General features: G+C 32.2%; 1 protein-coding gene across 29 annotated transcripts in view; it reads left to right on the forward strand.

Moving 5' to 3' along the window:
• The window catches only part of ADGRL3 (adhesion G protein-coupled receptor L3), a 744191-nt gene that overhangs the window by 323455 nt on the left and 395880 nt on the right, over nt 1–24856 (forward strand). For all 29 annotated transcript variants that reach the window (XM_081060173.1, XM_081060156.1, XM_081060146.1 and 26 more), the window contains one exon: nt 15431–15644. In XM_081060173.1, coding sequence (XP_080916299.1) covers nt 15431–15644 — 214 coding nt within the window. The remainder of the gene's footprint in view (nt 1–15430; nt 15645–24856) is intronic.

The following is a 24856-nucleotide window of genomic DNA, read 5'->3' on the forward strand; positions in this document are numbered from 1 at the left end:
TGGTAGCATCCTGTCCTCTTTCCCACGTCCTGAGAGTTAACAAAATTTGGACTAATTTCCAAAGTCTCATAGAGCTGCACTATCTATTTTTTTTCACTACATTTTCATTTCCTCTACATGGGTAATTATAATTATCATCTTGTTACTCTTTCTACCAGTTTCCCCCTAAATTCTCTCCAATCCATCTTGTTCATTACAGGTAGATTCTTTTTCCTAATGTGCAGTCATAATCAAATCAAGACTCTCCGCTCAAATATATTGATGCCTCATCTCTGAAACACCTCCTTTATAGCTGGGGATACCTGAGGCACTCTCCAGGGCCTGCATTACCTGTAGGGAGTCCCCACAGACATTTCTGCCACTAGGGCCAATATTGTGGCTAGACTGACCCTTGTGGTTCTTTTTATGATCTCAGGATTCACTTCAGAAGAAACCATCAGGGAACTTTGAGGAAAAAGATGTATTACTCATAGGTCCTGGAGGGCTCCCAGAACACTCAAGGGTGATACAGCAGGGAGTCTTTGGGTAGAGCCAAAAGAGTGTGTAAGGGGACTCTGCCTATTAGGACCTGAGGGCATGGGTTTAGGGTTTCATGGGTTCACTCTTTATTGGTTAATTTAAAAGCATCAGAGTGGGAATTAGAGCTCAGGAAGGGAGAAGCAGGGTCATTCAAACAGTTGGTTATCCCGCTTACTCAGGGCTTTTTGAAAGAGGTAAATTCATGGGTGGAGGTGGCCTATGATTTCCTCATTTGGTTATTTTGCTAGTATCTGTGTCATATAGTTGGATATCATATAGACAATCATTTATACAAGGTGGATGTCTTTTGAAATGGATGCCTTGGAAATCAAAAGTTTAATGTCAGGCACTTAACATGATAATCAAAAAAGTTACTGTCAGGAACTTACACTATAGTCTATTATATTTTTTGCCATAACACAACTAGTGAATACACCATTGATTTGTGATTCATTTTCTGTCTCCCTTAATCAGAAATTAAGCTCCATGAGGGTAGATCGTTTGTTCATTTGTTTGTTTTTTCCTGTTTACTGCTGTGCACCAGTTTTTTTGACTTTGTGTAAGAACTCAATAATTATTTGTTGAATGAAGTAAAAACCAAACCCAGTGCTGTTTTTAGCATAAACTAACCTTTATTTTCACTGGTCACATATTATTTCTGATCCCGTACCAGCAGCAACAGCAACACTAGACTACTTGCCGTTTCCTGAATAAACTTATGTTTTCTTACCTCTGTGTTTATTTCAATTTAACTAAGTGGAGAAAGGAATGAGTGTGGAAATGACAGAGACTGGAATGCTCTAGCTCAGGATTATGGGGGACGATTGAGTAAAGTGAAAGTTACCTCAGAAGACATCTTTAAGCAGTGAAGACACAGAAAAGGACACACGATATGGCCTGAAAAACAAATAAACAGGAAAACATAAGATCTAAAGGACATTTATGTTTAAGCAGAGACTGCAAAGGTAAGATACTACATCAGCAGACATTAACACAATTGCAGGGCTCAAATCAGAGGTATGTGGAAATTCAGGACAACTTGTAGGAAGGTAGTTATTTTATTGGAATCCTATTTGTACTTAGGTCCCCCAGATGGTATGGGGGACCTGTATATCTTTATTCATACCATTCCCTCTATTGGGAATGATTTTGTGTATATATTTCCTATATTCGCTTATAACAGTTTCAAACATACTAGATATGTTACTTTGAGTACTTATTATATGCTTAACAAGTGATTTAATGCCTATGAAGGAAGTTCAAATTGTTTATCCTCATTTAATACAAAAGAAAACTACTACTTAAAAAATTTGAGCAAGTTGCTCATGAACAAATAGCTTTTGGATAGGAACCATAGCATTTATATTCAGTACATTTAGATTCATCTCCCAGAGAATAAAGCTTATTTCTTGGCATAAAATAAAACTCAGCAGCTGTTTGTTGAATGAGTGGTTGAGTAGCTAGATAAATAAATTGTATTAACTTACAAATAATAAGAGGTTCACATCAGATGATTTTTCCCAAATGAACTGTTCATTTTTGAAGATTTTAATAATATTTGTTAGTGTTTTTAAAAATTCTATTGGCTTGTTTTAAATCCTTTTTCTTGGCAAAACTTTCTTTAATAGATTTAGTGTATGGTAAACAAGCCCATAAACTATATAAAATACTATAATCATGCACTTTATCTTTTTTTTTTTTTTTTTTTTTTTTTTTTTTAAGATTTTATTGGGGAAGGGGAACAGGACTCCACTGGGGAACAGTGTGTACTTCCAGGCCTTTTCTCCAAGTCAAGTTGTTGTCCTTTCAGTCCCAGCTGTGGAGGGTGCAGCTCAGCTTCAGGTCCAGTTGCCGTTTTCTAGTTGCCATTTTGTAGTTGCCGTTTTCTAGTTGCAGGGGCACAGCCCACCATTTCTTGCGGGACTTGAGGAGTTGAATCGGCAACCTTGTGGTTGAGAGCCCACTGGCCCATGTGGGAATCGAACCGGCAGACTTCGGAGCTAGGAGCATGGAGCTCCAACCACCTGAGCCACCAGGCTGGCCCTACTTCATCATTTTTAAAAGTGTAAATATTATTCCAGTGTGCCTAAAGTTAGTTCCTCTATAGAAACTAATCAGGCAACCAGAAATACAGAAGAAATGTTAACTTAGTAAATCCTGTCTGTGCAGTTATTCTTATTTCTATTATTTTTTACTTCAGTGAAAACTACAATTCATTCAGCTTCTCATGTCCTTGTATTTTGTTCTGTGAACCTATTTATAGCTCAGTCAGTTCTTAGTAGTGAAAATTCTTAATTTCCCCAAATATTGGAATGTGAGACAAGGAATGCAGTTTTAAATGTGTGTGTATGTGTGTGTATTTAAAGAGTAATTTATGTGACAGTATGAATTATCTAAGAGAATACATGTGATCATTGTTGTTTTTTTTTAATATATATGTTAAAAAACCCATTTCCCAATCATTAGAAAATTTAAACCATGTGACTGGTGATATTTATGGCAATGTTGTATCTGAAAATGCTACAAATTAAATAATATACCAGAACTCGTGATTAATAAAACTTCATTTATATGACAGTCTCTTGGCCCATAAATAGACCTGTATTAATTTGTCAAGTTAAATTAATACTGCAGAGATTTAGAATTATTACAGATGTGAAAGTTCCATGTGTTTTTAATGCCCATTCTGTGATCTGACCTCATCTTTCAGACCACCCAAAAAAAGAAATACTTTGACATTTTGAATCCCCAAGCATTTGTATGTAAATGATCATCTTTTGCCAAGACTTCAGATTTTTTTGTGCCAAATTCTGAAGCCATCTCTGGAATCTGAGTGAAATGCCTTATATTCATAATACAATAGTTTTTTTTATTATTATTATTGATACTTATGTAATATTAAATCATGTTTCTGTGAAATGGAAATTGAATGATTCATATTTTCCCATCAATTTATGAACCAGAATCTCTTCTTTGTAGAGACTTTGGACAAAGAGGTTGTTTAATTAAAATTGATAAATATGTTTAAAAAAATAAAGACAGATGGAAAAGTTAACCAAAGAGAGCATATTAGCTGTAAAAAATTAGGCGTTTTACAGAATGATAGTTAATTTTGTTTTCTGATAGCCACTGATCTCTCTTTCTTGAAAGTTTATGTGTGTGTGGGGGGGGCATGGGGCCAAATACATGTGTAAAGAAGAAAAATTAAAAACATTTAAAACAAGCCAATAGATAGCATGTGATTATTTTCTAAACAGTTTATTTAACATTAAATACTTTCATTCTCAAGCCAATTGGCCTCTATCATTCAACTTTATATTGTGACTAGGGCATTTTTAGTGGTAACCAGCCACTCTGAGAGCATATTTCACATCAAACCAAGAGAAACAGTGTGGATCCATCAGATCTACACCATCAGCAATGCTAGAACAATAATGTAAAAATAGCATGTTTTTATAAAGCAATCCTGTGTGTGTGTGTGTGTGTGTGTGTGTGTCATTTTTTGACACCTTGTGTGTATTGAAAAAGTGAGCATAAGTAAATGGAATAATTGCAGTAAGGCATATGTACATAATCATCATTCATAATATCAGTATATCACTTTAGAACTTTAATGGTCAGGTTGAAATTTTAGTTTTTAAATAAAATTGGCCAAATGCCTCTAAACTCAATGTATAAATTCAGTGAAGAAGGTAAAACAAACAAACAAACAAACAAAAACAATGTCAAATAGTAAGAAGAGAATCCTGTTTAGAGAATAGTGAAATACAGCAACAGTAGTCAAGATTAAATAAGGATATTGGAAATACTAGAGGAAATCCAAGTGATAAATAAATATGAAAATAGATGATCAGCAGGATATAATTAAAGTTTAATTCAATGAATACAATGTGGTTCACAGGAAGATATGTCAATTTAGGAAATGATTTTGGATTTATGTATTTCTAATGATGAATTTGTTTCTTGGAGCTAGATAAATTTCTAGGCATTAAAAGAATTCTTTCATTAAAAACAACTTCATTTTACTTTGTAATCCTGAAATAATAATTTGGAGACCTATTAAAATCTGCCAAATATCTTTGCTCATGTAAATTCTTTAGAAATAGATGGGCAAATTCATATTAGAATACCTTAGTATATATTCAATTATTAATATTATAAGGCTCCCCTATATTACTTATTAAAGATTGCATGCATCTTTATATAGTTTCTTTCTCAAGAAAATTTGTTCTATGCCAATTAAATCAAAGCTCTGAATAGCTTTTTTTTAATGTCAGCATTTTATTTTTATCGCATCTGTTTAAGTGTTCTTATAAAGTGATGTGGTTTGATCTAAATGGACAAAATAATGTAGTTTATCTCTTCATTTATCTTATCTTGGTATGAATCATTGAAATCCATTTGTGAGTGTAATTATGCTTTCTTCTCTCCCTTCAACAATTTATTGATTCAAGTAAATGTCTATTTGTAATAACACATTTTCATCTTCCTCTACTAAGAGTGTTAGCAATACATAATGCAATAATTCATTTTTAATAATGTAGAATATTATGAGGTTTTAGACTTGGTGTTTTAGTAATTTTAAAAACACTGTTGTTAAAATCATTGTGAACACTCAGAACTTTCTGGGATAAATCAGAGACAGACATGTTTTTTCAGCTGGCAACTCGTGAAACTTTGTTATTTTCTCTCATAGTGCCATGTTTTGTTTTGTTATGTTTCTCTATCATAGTCCCCATGGTTATTTCTGAGTTCTTTAATTATTTCTGTATTTAATTGTTTTAATGTTTATCCCCTGCCCCTATTTATATTGTAAATTCCAAAACGTCATGAGTCTGCTTTATTTATCATTGAATACCCGCTACCCTAGTGTTCAATTTATATTTGTTGAATGAATAAATGAAATTAATCACTGATATAAAGGACTGATATTGATCATTTAGACATGTCGGATTATGTGTTTCACAACCACCACTTTGAAAATTAGTTTTTATTTCACAATTTATTTGTTTAATGATATGAGGAAAAATCGAGGTGGATGCTTAGAATTTTGATTTTATATATTTCAAGAACTTTCTGTTTGGTCCTGAAAATGTATTACATAAATACTTGTATTAAATCTTTTTGTAGGTGGGAAAATGTATTTTACTAACCGCAGTAGTATTTTTGGTGGTTGAGATGAATAAATAAAATAGAGTGCTGTGTGTGTTCTATATCATTTCATGACTATTTTAATACCTATATAAATAATCCTTGGTATAGCCTTTATCACCTGTTTTTTGTGATTTTCAAAGTCGGTTTATACAGCTTTAGAAACAAGTGTGTGAGCTGCTTTTCTGCCTTTCAGAATATTTTTGTTGTTTTTATTTTTTAGAGAATATAAAACTCTATTCATTTAGAATACTTCTCATGGCTTTACTTCAAAGCTGTGGAGAATTGAGAGTTCATTTCTGAAGAAGCCCCACAAATTTCAGTTTCACTCAAAAGATCTTCACTAGCGTCCAGAAATATCTAATACCCTGTTTCTCTGAAAATAGGGCCTAGCAGGACAATCAGATCTAATGCTAATACAATATAAGCTTCTTATATGACTGAGTCTTATATTAGACCGAGTCTTATATGACTCGGTCTTATAGTAAAATAAGACCAGGTCTTGTATTAATGCTGCTCCAAAAGATGCATTAGAGCTGATTGTCTGGCTAGGTCTTATTTTTGGGGAAACACTACATATATATTTTTGGGGAAACACTATATGTTATTTTGGTTGTTGTTGCGGGTTTTTTTTTTTATATGAAATTTATAGTTTCATTTTGGCTAGGTTTTTGTCATTCTCTGTTTTTCTACTTTAGAGAGAAAATTGTCATCGGCGTTTATAAAAAAAAAAAAAATAGCTGGCTATGCTTCCTATTCCACATTTTGAGTATGTGGCAAATATCTGGACTTTCATGAGTTGAGAGATTTGGTTGGTTAATACATTCCTCGGTTTACCAAAATCACTGAATAGATATCCACTGTCTATAATTAAAATTGGTAGTTACCTTTAGTATTTATTATTATTTAATTCTTAATGAGTGTGTGTTTTTTTTTAAATATCAACAGGAAAAGTTTCACTTGGAATAAAATAAAAAATTAAGCGTTTCATTTTGCAAGCAACATATTCAACTTACAAACTTATTCCTAACGAAGACATTCTACTGGACTATGAATGTTAACTTTTAGCTTCCAAAGACAGGTGATAGAAAACTTATGTTAGGAGATGTAACAATGTGGATATATAGGTTTGGTCAGCTTCTTTATAGTTAGGCTTATTATACTAACCTCAGGTGGATTACATAGACACTAACAGTTCAACACTGATTAGACCAGTATATAAATATGAATATGAATATATATGTACACACACTGTTTTAAAGCTTGTGAATAAAGAATTTATAAACTTTGTTGTATGTTTATTGAACAGCAAACTTTTTCAATGTTGAAGATATTACCTAAGTGGTTAATAATACACGGTCTCTCTCTTCTATAGAAGATTTATACTGCTGAATTAGAAACAACTGTCTTAGCCTTACTTCCCATAAGGATAAAACAAAACAAAAAATTATAGGCACTGAAAGCTCTTTATCCTTTTCAGTGAATTACATGGGGGTGGGGGCCGTGGCCGTGAGAAGGGAGGGAAAGAATATGAGTATGTACAGCTTGTGTATTTCTGAATAGTGTATGCAGTGCAATAGAGCATTTATTCACTGTTTAGCAACTCCTTTGCTTTTCTTCAAAATTGAGTTTTGTTTAGTCTTTACCTATGACATCAATGTTTACTCAAAACTTATATTTATCCTCTATTGAATTTCCTGTATGTTTCTTCTGTTAAAATCTGCATGACTACAGATTTTCTTGGTTTGATCATAACAATAACATAAACTTTAAATTTGTTGATTTGCAATAAGGAAAATTATTTATATATTGCTATAAAAGTATGATGACTACATTTGAGAATCAATGCCACATTTTAAAATTAAAGTAGTGATTTTCCATCTTCATGCACTAGATTTTCACCACAGCTTTGAGGTAAAGCCATGAGAAGTATTCTAAATGAATAAAGTTTTATCTTCTCTCTAATTTTTCTGGTATAATATAAAAAATAAGTCTTAAAATTCTCAAAATAGTAATAGTATACCATCATGTTTTTTGCTATTTAAAACAAACAACCAAACAACCAAACAAAAAAATCCTTTGCCAGACACAACAAATGAATATTTAACTTAACATTTCATATTCAGGAACTATAGACTTCATTTCTGTAAATGGATGGTAACCCATGAACTCTAGATCGTGGATTAGTAGGGCAGTATTCTCACTTTCTTATGTATTTCCCGAGACAAGTCCCCTTCCTTTGTTTTCTCTGAGCAACACACAAGAAGAATCTTTGCATCTTATCTCTCACCTGTATGACTTTCTAGTTCATGTCTCCCATTCTTACCATTTTGGGCTAAGCTACAGTTTCCTGGTGTATTAAATAGGGATGAAAATATTTTCAAGCTGTTATTGTTTGGAGTGTGAACTAAAAAAAGATGCTTTTCAAGCACTAGCACATGGAAAACACTCGATAAATGTTAGCAATTATCATTGTCATATCACCCTAAATAGCTTATCACACTGGTTTCCTCACTCATTTCCAGACTGTTATCTTTTCCTGTAATCTGTTTGAATAATCTATTGGCTAATATTTTTAAAGATTATTTTTATTAATATTATTATTATGTTATAATGCCATCTTCCACTGCTCTATAATTGGGATTATATTCTGAATCACATTTTATGGCTCTTTGCAATCGGACTACGGTTTAGTTCTATCTCCCATCTGCTCCTTATTCTCTTGTGAATACAAGTGTATTTCTTTTTATCCAACTTTATTGAGATATAATTGACATTTTGTGTAAGTTTGAGATGTATAATTTGTTGATTAGGGACACATAACACAGAAGGGTTGGTTAATTCCTCCATCACCTCGCAAAATTGCCATTTATTTATTTATTGATTGATTGTGGTGAGAACATTTAAAATCTACTCTTTTAGCAGCTTTCAGTATATAATAGAGTACTGTTAACTGTAATCATCAAGCTGTACATTAGATCTCCAGAGTTTATTGATCTTTTAACTGGATTTTTGTACCCTTTGACCAATATGTCCCCATTTCCCACAACTCCCTTTCCCTGCCACAAATCTAGTCTTTGTTTCTATGAGTTTCTTTTTTTATTTATTTGTTTATGTATGTATGTATGATGTATGTATGTATGTATGTATGCATTTATTTATTTATATTGGGGAACAGTGTGCTTCTCCAAGGCCCATCATCTCCAAATCGCTGTCCTTCAATGTAGTTGTGGAGGGCGCAGCTCTGCTCCAAGTCCCGTTGCCGTTTTCAATCTGTAGTTGCAGGGGGTGCAGCCCAACATCCCATGTGGGGATGGAACCAGCAACCTTGTTGTTAAGAGGTTGTACTCTAACCAACTGAGCCATCCAGCCACCCCAAGATTGGCTTTTTTAGATTCCACATATAAGTGACATCAAACAGTATTTGTCTTTCCCTGTCTGACTAATTTCACTGAGTATAATGCCTTCAAGTTCCATTCATGTTACTGCACATGGAAGGATTTTCTTGTTTCGCATGACTGACTAATATTCCATTATACATACGTAATACATCTTCTCTATCTATTTATCCATTGATGAGCACTTAGGTTGTTTACGTGTCTTGGCTGTTGTGAACAATGCTGCAGTGAGCATGGAAATGCAGATACCATTTTGAGATCCTCACTCAGGACTTTGAGTTTATCTTTCCTTGCTCAGAATGTCTGCCTGTAGTGTTTTACTATCTCCTCTCCTTTATTCACATGTTGTTTCAACTTTTTAAAGAGTTTCAGTTTGCTTCCTTCAAGAAAACTTTCTTGGGCACCCAAACACGTGTATCACTTCATTGCTGTTTAATCGGTTCCACATATTCACTGTGATTTATGATGTTTTAAAACCTTGCATAGGTGTGTATATTTTCTCTCCAATGACAAGCTCCTAGAGTCCCATGGAGACACATAGGACTGTTCTCAGTTCTTTTGCTCTGGGTCATCTGCCCATCTGTCCTCCCCTGCTCCTAACTTTCACCCATCTGATCTTGTCATTACTCTGTAAACTTTTGGTTTCAGTAATCGTGGGTACCATCTCTCTTGGGATTTCACCACACTCACAATGTTAGCCAGGGTTCTCCTGATTGTTTTCCAGTTATATTCAGGAGGGATACAGTTTCAAAGGCTTGTCAAATTTCATACATCACAGTCACTCAATACGAGTTATATGAAGAAATTTGTTACGAGGGATTGGTTTACACAATTAGGGAGGCTGAGAAACCACATAGTTTGCTCTGTGCAAGTTGGTGGCACAGGAAAGACAGCAATGTAGTTTCAGTCCAAACTTGAAGGCCTGAGAACCAGAGGAGCCAATGGTGTAAGTAATTAAGAAACTCCTTTAAAATCATTAACCTGGACTGACAAATAGTTTGATTTGCTTCTTTCTCATGAGGAACCAGATCTATTTCCTTTTCATTCCAAAGTTTCCAAAAGAGCCTTTTGTTCCTTATTATGGTCATTGGGATACAGGGAAAAAATACTTGAAACTTCTATTAGTAATCAGTGTTCAGTACTGAAAACCGATTATATATATATATATATATATATATATATATATATGCACATATATATACACACACACATATATAAATATAAATATATATATTTATATATTTAAATAATAAATAATAAGTAAACATATTTTATATATTTAAACTTAAAAATATATATATTTATATTTATACTTAAACTAGTGACCTAAATGATGTATAAGCAAAGGGATATTAGATTGTCATATTAGATTTTTCTGGTAATTCATTATATATGTGTGTGTGTGTGTGTGTGTGTGTGTGTGTGTGTGTGTGCGTTTGTTTATTTATTTATTTGGTAATTTTTCAATATCTGCCCATTAGTTTAAAAGTATACTCTTTAAACATTCTTTCAGGCTTGGTTCAGAGCTATATTATACTGTATAGACCAAAACTTAGTAGCTTAAAACAATAAACATTTGTTAAATTCCATTTTTTTTTCAGTTTAGGCATCTGGGAGTAGTTTGACTAGTAGGTTCTGGCTCAAGGTCTCTTTTGGGGTGGCAGTTGCCCCAAGGAAGGCTTTCTGGTGGCTGGAGGATCAGCTTCCAAGCTGCCTCACTGGCCTGCCTTGCAAGGTCATGCTGGCTTTCAGGAGAGGACTGTTCGTTGCTGGTACCTCACCATGGGGCTGCGTGAGTGTTCTCAAGATACCATGACTGCCTTTGCGCACAGAGTGTGATCCCAGAGAGAGAGGCTGAAGCTGCAACATCTTGCTAATGAGGTAGTCTTGGAAATCACACACTGTCATTTTTGCCACAATATGTCTGTTAGAGAGTCACAAAGTAAAAGCCACATTCAACGGGAAAGGGAATAAAAATGGAGGACTATCCCAAGATTTGTGAACATATTTTAAACTGCCTCCTGGACTTCCTTAATGTAAGCTGTACTCCCTCCTGGGTTATCTTATCTACAGCTGTGGTTTAAAGCACTGCCTTACGAGTCTCAAATTCAGAGGTCTATTTTCTGAGTCATTTTGTTCATGGCAGTACAATCTAACCATTTGCTTATGCCAGAAACCTGGTAGTCATCGTCATCATTCTCTCAGTTACAACTTCCCGTTCTACCAATCATCATAGCCTATCATTTTTTTATTCCTAAACAGAGATCAAATATGTTCTCTGTCATTACCCATTTAAATCAATCATCTTGTCTTTACTACTTCAAATTTGTATTTCTTTATCCAATTTTTTAAAAATTTTCTCTAGTAGATTGATTTTTATTTAAATATACACAGTATGGGGTAAACAAAGTATAAAGGTAAAGAAATGGAAAATAAAAGAAATGTAGGCTGTCTTGCTAATATTTTTGTACTCATAACAAACAAATTTATAAGGCAGACTGAAGATTTCATTCTCTGCTAAGTGGAGATTAGAAAGCAGTCTTATTTTTTGAGTAGATCCTTGAGTATGTAGAACAATACATAGATAAAGCAGAGTTGAATAGAGTCAAACATTACCATGCCGGCTTACATAGGAGAGTCCAAGGAGAGAGAAACAAAAACAAGGAGTTTCACTAACAGAGTGGCTGAGGTCTCAAATAAAGTGCAAAAAAATGAAAATGATTTGTACTGAAACAGGTGAGCAAGAGCAGAGAGCTAGCTCTCTTGTTTAATGCCTGGTCAGGGCATTTTTTTTTTTTTTTAAGCATGTATTTGACATGGAACTTGGGCACTTCCTGAGGTTTTGGTCGCCCTTAGCAGACCAAACTACCTGGTCAGTAGGTAGTACCAGACAGTTACCAGTTTTCACATCTAAAGCTTTTCCTATTTATTCAGCTAATATCTGTTACACACCTAATAGTTGACACTTTGTTCCTTGGCATAACAAATTAACTCATGGGATAAAAGTGGTAAGGGGCTCAAGAATATGCCTTTGACCTATATTAGTTTTCTCATTGCCATTTCAAAATGCCCATTGCAGTATTACCCGATATAGCATACAATCAACTGTTTCATTGACTATACTGCATTTGAATTAATGACATTTTTCATGTCTTAATCTTTTTCTCTAGAAACCAAATTTTCTCCATTGTTAGCATGATAACTGTATGGTAAAACAGAACTTTTAATTTAAGTGTTGTTGTTTTTTTTATTTTTCCATTGGACTTTGCTTGCTGATTAAAGCCTCTAACAATATAATTAAAAGTAATTTAAATAGGTAATTAGACAATGTTATAGTTTCCAGTAATACATTCCTTTAAACAAAGCATCCATCATTTAGAAATGTAATTTATCACTGGGTTACTGATACAAATACAATTATATGTTAAACGATAGAAAGAATTTACAAATCAACTCTCGTTCTCTGTAAAACTTGCCCTATTGAATAATTGTAGAACGGCCAAAGGAGATACATGGAAAATTTTGGTCTCCGCATTCTAGTTGACTTTGTAACTGTCTAGCGTCTGATTCTAAATCATATATTTGACAGTTAAGACCCCAATTAAATCTATGTTTATGCACACATATTTTGACAAAATTGACTGATGAGTTTAATCAACCAAATTGTCCACTTATATTCAAACAAATACTTTGACTGTATGATTTGCTTATTTGTTTTATTTCTTTGTTAAATTAACTTTTTAAGTTAATTTAGCTTAATTGGTTAACAAATATAGCCAGATAGTTCAGTGTTTGGAAGTAGTTTCAACATGATTTTTAAAATGGTTATATCAAAGTTAAAAAGCAAATTATCTCTTAGCAAATGCTCAAATATTTACTGTAAACATTGTGGAAAATTCTGATTTCAAGGACCTTTTATAAAAAATAAACCTCTGTGATACTATTTAAATGGACCAAAATCATGAAACTTGATTCCCAAATTAGAACATTTTCATTATTCAATAATTCCATTAATGAAAATACTAAATATATTAATTAAAATATTCTCAATTTTTAAAAGGACTTTTTGTTTAAACAACATCTAACTTCTGAATGATAGGTAAACAAGGATATTTTATTTTAGGAACAATAGAAATGCATATTTCAGAAATTCAGTATATTTCTCTTATAAGACTATCCTGTCAATATGTTGACCCAAGATTTAACATTAAAAGTAATGTTACAACCACTTCTAATTATGTAAATTCTCTTTGGTCGTTGCTGTAAATGTGCTAGATTCTTGTGTGTGTTTGCTTAGAGAAAGAGAAAGAGAGAGAGAGAGAGAACACAAGATTTTGAAGACAACCAGAATGGAATTAACTGTATAGTGCAGGTTCAGAACTTTAATAAGTGACCTGCTCATAAGTTATACACGGGGTCTATTGTAAAGTTATGGTTTTTCCAAAATGTTATATAACTAATGTCACTCTCAATTTTGAAATAATAGGTGCAGTTTTACAAACCAAATCAATATTTTCTTGACGTCTCAAGTGAAACTATACCAATAAAATTTCTTTCTCTACCCCCACTCCTTTTACTTCCTTGCTTCTCTTCTCCTTTCTTTTCGTTTCACATTTCATGCTTAGTAAAAAACCAACAAGAAAAGTTGCATATGCTTTTTTAAATGCCTGTTTAATGTATGTACACATTAGTGAGTTAATTATCAATGCAAATTTATAGCTATCCTGTAGCTCTAAAATTAATTCTCTTATGTGAAAATCAACTTATTGAATGGTTAGTAAACAACTGAAAATTTCAGTTACATGTAATTTAAAAGAAGATTTGTTGAGTTTTTACCATTAAACATTTGACTTTCTTCCAATAATGCACTGATTATATTCACAGTCTTGGATTATGAAACTGCAAAACCTGACATGAAAAATAGATAGTTGGCTGTATAAAAACTAAATATGTGTATATGTTCAGTAAACATGTAAAATCAAACAGCAAACTAGAAAAAACATTAGCCACAAATATAAGGAATGAATTTTCAAATTTCTTGATATATAAAGATCTTTTACAATGCAAACTATGAGTAAATGTGACCAAGCAATTCAGAAATAAAAGAAATATGAAGGATCAATAAGCATGAAAATATATTTCATTGTACAGATAAAATAGTGAAAATTCAAATAAGTTCATTATATCCTTTGTGTATCACATTTGCAAATTTGAAGGAATTGGTGAATGCACCTTTGAAGAGAAAAGTACTGCTTGTGGAAGTGTACATTTCTATTAAAATTTTTGAACATTTAGTTGTTGCTATTTGCCAAACTTAAAATATATATCCCCTTTGATCCAACAGTTTCATTTATATTTGGATCATTATACTTTTTTTCAAAATGTTATAGCCAAGGTACATAATATGTTCATATTTCTTTGAAGTATTATGCCACAAAAACACTGGAATAGTCCTAAATGCCCATCAACATAAGACCAATTAAATAATATTGTATATGTATACATAATACATCCATTAAACGTGAGGAATACAATATAAAATTGAAAATATTTGCATCATACATTGTTAACTTAATAAATAACAAAAATCAAGATATGAAACAATAAGTGTAGTTTGATGTGACTTCAGTCAAATTTATTTGAGTAAAACAAAAAGAGTGATGGGAGGAAACATGTCTATTTGTTTTTTTTTGCAAAAAATTCTAATAGGAAGGTTACCACATTATTAACTGGTAACCTCTTGGCATTGGGGGAAACATGAGGGGAGGGAAATGAAGGAAAATTTAAATTTTCTCCATATACAATTTGTTTTCTTAAAGAACATTCATTATTTGTATAATTAAGTCCTAAAGTATACAGATTATGTTAACTGCACTTAAAATGTTAAAATTGTGTTTTAAAATTGAAATAGACTGTTTAAATAAGTATATATAAACTCAAGAGCAAAACAAATTTTTAGTAATGGTTTGCATGAGAAACAAAAAAAACATACACACATAATACCGCTGAGGTTTATTTGATAATATTACTCAGCAAATTGGATGATATTTCTATATAATCTACCTCACATACCAGCCAAAGTTTTAGAAAACCTAGAGTGCTTTTTTTCCATTTATAAGACAAACACTGTTAGATCAAGTGTTTAAGAAACACCTGCTATTTTTAGAATACATAGTAACAACAACAAAAGAAACCTAAAGTTATTGAATTGAGAGACACTCTATTTTAGTTAAAATTATGAATTGCAACTGCTTTATTCCTTGGTATTAGTTTACCCTAAACGCTGAAAAAAACAACGCATGTACTTTTGCGTTGTATGTAGTAAAGAGAAATTACTTTTTTCTTCTTCCTCTTTCCCTTAGCTTTCAGCCGAGCCCCAATACCAATGGCTGTGGTCCGCAGAGAACTCTCCTGTGAGAGCTACCCCATAGAGCTCCGCTGTCCGGGAACCGACGTCATCATGATTGAAAGTGCCAACTATGGGAGGACCGATGACAAAATCTGTGACTCTGACCCTGCTCAGATGGAGAATATACGATGTTATCTCCCAGATGCCTATAAGATTATGTCTCAAAGGTATGATACTTCTAATATTCTTTTCTTTGTGCATTTATAATATAAATTCTCGACATTTATCTGTGTATGAGAACATAAACAGTATTGTGTTATTTTAGGATAATCTGAACTACCTTTTCGATATCAAATTATGACACATATCACTAAAATTCTGGTGTTAGAAATTGCAAAGGGCATTTGGAAATTATTAACCTTTATTAACTTTCATGGTCTGCTTTATGTTCTCTGGAACTGGGTTCATTAGATAAGAAACTAAATTTATTTTTCACAGTTTTCAAAAGCAGAATTTTATAATTTTCTCCAGAAATTTCAGAAAAAAAATTATTTTACTGAAAATAGTTATTTTTTATCACTGTAAGAAAAGAATAAAAATTAAATTAACAGGCAATTTTTATAGTCATTAATCAAAATACAGTATAGTAAAATACTATTGACTAAAGATTACTGGCCTTGGAAACAATGAAAGAAATATTCCTTTGGTAACTAATATATGTTAATTCATTTAAAACCTTTAAGCTTTCTAAAATATTACTATATAAAAATAATACAAATTAAGCTCCGTATAATATAATGAGATCTTCAACTCTAGATAGAGTGGTCAATAGGAATCCACAGTATAGAAGTTTCAAATTACATTCAATTTTCTTGATCAATTAGCTAAATATTAAATATGTTTTTAGTATTCGTTCACTATTACTATGATTTTTCAGAAATCAGAGAGGAACTCATTCATTTAATATAAGCCTGCATGCTTTCGATTCAAAAATTTAATTTTAATCAATAAATGATTTATTTAGTGAATTTATTTTTTCATTAGGATTTCTATTTAGGCATTTCTTTTTTCTATCGTGTAAAGATTTCTTAAAATATGGAAGAAATTGCAGCATATGCAAAAATAAACAAATTGAAGTAGAAAAACAAAAGCAGTAGGTTTCAGGAATTACCTTTCTTATATGTAAGAAACCCTGCCTTATTTTTAACCTTTTGTCTAATTGATATACTTAAAATTCTGAAAGTATGTTTGTGTGTGCTTTACAAGTAGATAGGATGGATATCTTATTTTTTATAAATTGCTGTTTTATCAATTATTAAAAGAAATTTTAACATGACAGTTTTCTGAAGATCAAAGTATCTGAGATAGTGTACTTGAAGGCTAATGGCCTAAACCCTGAGTGCTGTTGTTTGTTTATTGCTAAAATGCTGGCTCATACTAAGGTGTGTATGAGAAATAAGATTTTCAAATTAGATATATATTTGATTTTAGTTCAGGTGTATATGGTTGTTGTTGTGCAGCTCTTTTGTTATATATTTGACATACCTCCACTTTGGTTAAATTTTCTGATGTTATACCTAAAAGAAGGTGAATTATTTCATTGTATGTAGGTGTTGTAATGGTCTCTCAGGAGTGGTTTTCCATGAATAGTGGCACTTTTTTTTCCATGAAGGAGTGGGCATTTTATTTTTTTCTGTCAGACCACTAAAGATCGGAATTTTTAGAATCCATTTGGAGTGTTGGGTTAAGGAGATTCTGCTTCTCTGTGATTAGGTTTTAATTTAAAATGTAGCGGAAACATTAACTTCACTAGCTCTTTGATCTCTGTATGGTTTTCACTAAAATTGTTTTAATCCTTCCATTGATATTATTAATGGCTCCCAAAATAAGCCCTTAATCTTATAATTATTGCCAAAAAAGTCCTCTGGAGCTACTGAATTATATGGGATATGACTATAAAGTGACGAATCTGCAGAGTAAAATTGCTTTAAGCACCCTGAGTAAATCATTTGTTGAAGTCCTGCTGGTGGTTTCTCAAGGAAGAATTGTCACTTAGCAGAAATAACTGTGGTTAATTCTCTACAGAGGCAGGTTCTTTGCTTGTATTTGGACTCTTAAATGTACTGTATTTACACTTGTCCAAAATAAATGCTTTGATTCTTAGAGAGAAGAAGTCCGGTTCCATCTTGTAAGCTCCCAAGAGATGGGAGGTCCATGTTCAACTAAGCTGCTTTATAATGAACATTATTGTCATGCCAATGACAGAATGTTAAATAATGCTAATAATTCAAGTTATGATATGGACATACCGTACAAATAATGGTATGGGCAGTTTATATAATATGTTTAAATGAAAATCACAATGGAACCTTTCTAATAGGTATCTTAGATAAATTATTGTGTTTTCTTTCATTTATACTTCTAGAAACACTATATCTCTAGCATGTCTGTAGATAGGAGGATTATTAAGCATGTCTCTAGATAGGATTATTAATAAATAAAATTGTTATATTCTTGCATAACCTTGTTAAAAGGGCTTTATACCTTTCTTCAGCCTCATAAATTAGACAGATGTCACAGACAAGGACAGGCATGAAATGCTATTTATGCAATGTTTGCCTATACATTGAGCAAATGCATAAATAAAACTGTATACTAACATGTTGGTTAAGTGTGAAAAACTGGGGACTTGATGAAAAAGGATATTCAATCTGATATCAGTTCTAGAAAAGCCTGTTTCTTCACTGCCTTTCAGATTGCACCTCGTTTTCTCAAATGCAAGTGTGTTCTCATGCCATTCTGCCCCCTACCCATTCCAAATTTTGTGTGCTTTCCTTCTTTTTTCATTGCCCTACTAAAAGACTTGTTAAAATGTCAGAACACATTTGTCCTTCTCAGAACTTCTAATCTCATTTATTATCATCTCCATCCATATTTATAGTATCTGAACATTTATAAACCTGTATTATCACATTTTAGGCAGTTGCCTTGTCTAAATTGTAGGCTTCTAGAAACCAGATTTTCTGTTCATTTTGACTGAAAACTAATTTGGTATACAAGGTGTGATTAGAAAATACAGTGCATGTTTAAATTAATTATACATATGTATTATATATTACATATATATAACATATGTATGTATGTATACTATACATATTATATATTATATATTACATATACATATACATATATACACATACACACACACACACACACACACACACACACATATATATATATAACAGTAAAAGACACATTGCCATTAATTTCCCCCAAAATACTCCCCCTCACTTTGAGCACACTTATCCCATCATTCCTGCCACTTTCTGAAGCAGTTCTGGAAGTCTTCTTTCATGTCTTCTTTCATGTCTTTACTTCATCCTCCATCATGGTAATGCTCCCTGTTACACACTGCTTCTGGCACAACAATGTCTGTCAAATAAAAACATTATGGTGTGTCCTCATCCACCTTATTCACCGGATCTGGCACCGTTCAACTTCTAGTTCTTCCCCAAAGTCAAAATGACCATGAAAGGAATACGTTTTGAATCAATTCAGGACATGGAGGCAGCCGTGACTAAAGACACTCAAGAAAGAGGACTTCCAGAACTACTGCAGAAAGTGGAAAGAACGATGGGATAAGTGTGTTCGAAGCGAGGAGGAATCTTTTGAGGGGATTAATGGCAAAGTGTCTTTTGTTGTAATAATGTTTTGTAATTTAAACATTCACCATATTTTCTGATCCCACCTCATATAATGTTGTGTAAATGAACTTTAAAAAAAATATGCTTTCCAGTGTTGTCATGCCACTTTAAAGCTTTCTTAACTCTATTATCTGAGTTTTTATTTCTTTTCATTTTATGTCGATACACTTTAGAGGGTTTAAAAAAATCGTACATATAGTTTGGGAATCTAAATGTGAAAATGACTATTGGCAAATGGCAACTGCAGAAATTTTGCATTTTAAATTCAGCTGACGTTTCATACTATCTTTAGGTATTAATGGAAATATTTCCATTTTTACTTCCAACACTTATAAGTTCATATATAGTTCACGCTAAGAATTACTCTGGAGTTCAGTGGATAAATAAGTGAGCTATGCTTCCTGCCACCAAAACTGTGCTTGTTTTTTTTTTTTGTTGTTTTTGGGTGGGGGCTATTGAAAACAAATAGTTATATAATTTGTTCAATATTTTATTTTTATCTCATTTACATTGATTGAAGAGTTAAAAAATGGAGGAAATCTCTTTCAGCTAAATGATATTAGGAAGTGTTCATTGGAAAGGAAGTGTTAAGTTAGCTAGTCCTTGAAGGATGGCAGCATTAGTGGATACCCAAGTGATAATAGATATATATATATATATAAATGGAAAAACATCAAAAAAGAATACAATGGAACAGCTTCCTTTCAATAACCCTTCATCCATCCTTTTCTGTCTTGGCTTCACAAGCTTATTGGTGTTCCACTGTGCACTGTTTAATCTCTCTAAGACCTCTTCCAATTGTGCCACTGCATGAGGCCAGTCCCCCACCTGTATGCCCCCAAACCCTCTCCAAAGAGCTATGACACATCCTCTTAAGAAACCTTGAGAAGTCAATGACAAATTAGCTTAATGCAATTCCCTTGCCAATAAAAACTCATTTGGAGTTCTTATAAATTGGACATAAACTCCATCGATGTGTGGGAAGTTTGAGTATCATATAATATAGTAGCCTCATTCCAGCTTTTTAGGACTCATATTTTAAATATGTGATATAACAGCCGACTTTATATAGAATAGCATATATTTTCTAATTGAAAAGGCATTTGTGGATCTGCACATATAAATATGTATATCATGCAAAACAGGAAAATTGTACATAAGTGTACAACTCAATGAATTTTCAACAAACTTGTACAATTAACAACCAGATGAAAATACAGAACATTAATAGACATCCCCCTACCTTGTGCCCTGTACCCACTTGTATGAAGAATTGTCCCTATTCTGATTTTTAACACCCTAAGTTAGTTTTGCCCATTTTGCAATTTAAGTAAATGGATTCAGATAGTATGTGCTTCTTGTGTCTGGCTTCTCTCATTCAAAGCATTTTTTTTTAATACAGCTTTATTGAATCACTTTTGTATATGACATAATTTACTAATTTCAAGTGTACAATATATTTTTAGAGAATTTATCAAGTGGGGCAACCATCACCTTAAAAGAATTTTAAAGTACGCGTATTACTATCACCCCCATAAGATTCTGCGTGTCTATTACTGATAAACTGTCTCCTTTCCCACCCTATGCAATAACAAATCCATTTCCTGTGTATAAATCTATTCTTAATACATCACTTTTAGGTTGAAAAAACAAATATTTGTAATCAAGTTAACTTTAGTGAGCTTTTCAGTTATGACAATATCAAAGAAATATTAGCAGTTATTTCTGGAGGCATGTAAATAAATATTGTGTTTCCCGAAAATAAGACCTGGCTGGACAATCATCTCTAATGCGTCTTTTGGAGCAAAACTTAATATACGACCCGGTCTTATTTTACCGTAATAAAGACCGGGTCTCATATAATGTAATGTAACGTAATGTAATGTAACATAATACCCAGTCTTATTTTGCTATAATACCCTTATTATACCCTTATTATGATATAAGACTGGATCTTATATTAATTTTGGCTCCAAAAGGCGCATTAGAGCTGATTGTCTAGCTAGGTCTTATTTTTGGGGAAACATGGTATGTTGTTTGCATTTTGAATTATCTTAGAACCAAAGATCACGAATCTAGACATTTAGAAAATGTCATCCTTAGAGTTTTCTATCAAATAGAGATGTTAAATGTATAAAGTTGGAGTATTTCTTCCTATCTCAGTGAGTGATCTAAGTTCTTTTAGCAGTATTTTAGCAATATTACATTTTTCACATGTCATAGTCATATCAGGAAAATGCAACAAAAAAAAGGATGGAGAGAAAGAATTGTTTCTCACATTGCTGAAAAAGTGATATTTCAGTTTATATCAGTAACTCTGCAGGGGATTTTACAGCTTACAAAAGATTTTGTTTTTTGTTGTTTTCATTCCTTGTGAAGCTAGAAACTCTTTCAAGAGCAGTAGAAGAAGAAATGCCAGTGGCAATTTTGTGTGTACATAGCTTAGTAAATGTTTTGCAATAACTATGTGTATATACATGATTTTTTTCAACATGAATGTTCTCCTTTGCTCTTTTGACAAATTCCATTAAGTCATGATCTTATATTTCTCTTATAAATTGTACCAGATTAGAAACAATTCCTTATATGAGGGACTTGTCCGTTGAATCCATGCTCTTTGCAGTAAAAAGAAAGGATAGACCTAGAAATTATACACATATAACTCAGTGCCCATAGGATCATTGTTGTGTGTATGTTTATTAAATAAAAAAAAATAATAAAAAAGAGGGGAAATTAAGGAAGAAAGGAAGTTGACTCCCATTTCCAAAACCCAAATATAGAGAATATGGAAAAACAGGAAAGTTTCTATCTGGAAGGCATTTCTCTAATCTCTTCTAACGTTTTTGCTCATTGCAATTCTGAGAATATATTTTGATAATGTCCTGTAAAATGCTTCCTAATCCTCCTTGCTATTAATTTAATTTTGAGTGGAATTATATGTTACATATGTGTAGCTCGAAATTTAAAAATTTAATAAATTTTTCAAATATTTCAGGATAGCTTAGGGTAAAAGCCAAAGGGAGTTGTGTTGGTTGTTTCTTATGGGCCATAGGAGATATGAACCTTTTGTGCAGTCATTCTCGAAGCATGGTTTCTGGACATTCAGAATCCCTGAGTCTTTTCCAGGATTTCCAGAAAACCAAATCTATTTTCATAACAATACTGAGATATTATTTTCCTTTTTCATTGTATAAGATATACAATGGTGCAAAGATATACTGGTGGTGCGAAAGAATAGTGTGTAAACCTGTTGACATCTTAGCAGGGAGCAAGGCAGTGGCGACAATGTACTTTAAAACATTTCTCAGTTTTCATTTTTAACCTGGTGAGTATCAATAGGTATAACTCACATAATCTGATAGTCTTTGTGAATCCTAATAATTTTAAGAATTAAAGAGGTCATGAGGCAAAGTAGAAGAATTGATGCTATTGCAAATATAATTTTTTTTACTTCTCCTTTTGGGCTGAACATTAGTCATTTATGATGTGTTTTCATTATTTTTACATTGCATAATACTCATTCTGTTTGAATTATATTCATCTGTTATTTTTCTATGAGTGAATTATTTTTGAGGAGAAGACTGTCAGTATGTTGTATAGTAGTCTCTGCTAATACACAGCCAAATGAGAATTATAACCTTTATAACCTGAACATTACTGTGTCGTTTTCTGTTCAGATACTCATGCAATTAATCTTTCATAAAATTTTAACAAAAACTGCTTCAAATTAAAAATATAATGTTAAAAACAATAGAAATTTAGATTAGCTTATTTTTAAATGAAATATATCACAGAGATTAATAGTACTGGGCAGGGAGAAGCCCAGCCATGATATTATTCTAAACACAAAAATGTTGGAGGAACTAAATTTATAAGTACATACTGTGTTTCCCCAAATGCTCTAATGCGTCTTTTGTAGAAAAATGTCATATAAGATCCGATCTTATTTTACTACAGTATAAGACCAGGGCAATAGTGTCTGCTTGTCCAATGAATAAAAGACTTTTTGACCAATTAAAAAAAAAAAAAAAAAAGAAGACCGGGTCTTATAATGTAAGACAGGGTATAATATATAACATAATATAATATAATATAATATAATATAATATAATATAATATAATATAATATAATACTGGGTAATATAATAATGTATAATATACAATACAATATAATATTTTATGATACCGGGTATAATATAATGTAATATATCATATATCATATCATATCATATATAATACTGGTCATAATATAATATAATACAATATAATGCATAATGTAAGACCAGGTCTTATATTAATTTTTGCACAAAAGACGCAGTAGAGCTTATGGTCTGGCTAGGTCTTATTTTTGGTGAAACACGTATATGCTGGAAAAAAGGTTTTTAATTTTAAAGGATCATTGATTTTAATATTTTTTAAAAAAGTAAATCTTGTAAAAGCAGAGTTTTAGAAGTTTGGGTAGCTGTTTACTGGTATGCTTTAAATTTCTGAATTCTTTTTAATTTGCCAGTGTTAGTGGTAGCTCCAGTGAATTTAGCCGTTAGTAAATGAATGGCCAAACAGACTAAACAAAGTAATCCGAATAGAGATTTAATACAGTTAGAGCTGGTCAAATAGATTTACCTGGAATTTGTCTTGTTTCACATTTGATATACACAACATAAGAACCTTTTTTTTTTTTTTTTTTTTTTTTTCATTTACAGCAAATGATTATCTTAGTTGTTTCCCCACCTCCAGCTTTTTAGATATAAGTTTACACTCCCTGGTCGTTCTGTAGAACTTGACATCTTGTTGAAAATATTTATATTACTGAAAGAGAAAAGATAAAAGCTTCTGAAAATTAGAGGATATTGCATGAAAATGTTTGAGGTAATTATCTTGAGTATTGTTTAAATCCAAATGGAGAAGAACTGAGCAGTTCATGAACATAGATCCAGCACTGATTTAGTGTGATATCCACTGGACTCTGGAGAAAAAATAATTATAGTGGTATTTAGCAGACATTCAGAATGCATACCTCAGTTTCCCTCTCATTACAATGATTTTAAAGATTTCTGGGCTATTGACTGAGCAGGTCCCAAAGTATTTTGGCTGCCTTTCATTTTTCGTTTTATGATGAGGAGATGAGTTACATGGAGTTTAAGAAATTTACCTGAAATTACTTACTTAATATATGATAGCACAAACATGCCTGCTCTCTTTAGGTACAAAGCCTATGATTTCTTTTACTATTATTTCTTTCTTTTCAAACAGAATAAATTTTGATACAAGGAAAGTTCTTTATTCACTTTTTTTTTTAGTACATTACAAAAAGCAAGTGAAAGATTCAAATCCATCCATAGGTATATAATTCAATCTGTTTTTTTAAGTTTTTCCTTTTTGATTTACTTATTTTTACTTATTTATTTATGCGATACCACCTTGTTGTACAAAAAGGATTGAAAGTTACAAGACACTGAAATTTGGATCTAAAGATGGAAAAAGACAAGTATAAGCTCTTATACCAGCAGGATAGAGATGGTGACAAAAGTAGAGGTAGGTGGGCCTGGAGAGGCCATGCCCTCCCAAAGGGACAGAAACTCCTGCTTCAGCAGGCCACTGCTTGGAGGGAAGGAATGCATAAGGAATGCTGGATCTAATTTCAAAGGATGGCAGAAATAAAGATTTCCTGTCTTATAAATAAAATAAACTCAATTTTTTAGGATCCTCAGGTTTGAATCTCTGATATTAGAAGT

Source organism: Rhinolophus hipposideros (assembly GCF_964194185.1).
Source record: "Rhinolophus hipposideros genome assembly, chromosome: 1".
Lineage (NCBI taxonomy): Eukaryota > Metazoa > Chordata > Mammalia > Chiroptera > Rhinolophidae > Rhinolophus > Rhinolophus hipposideros.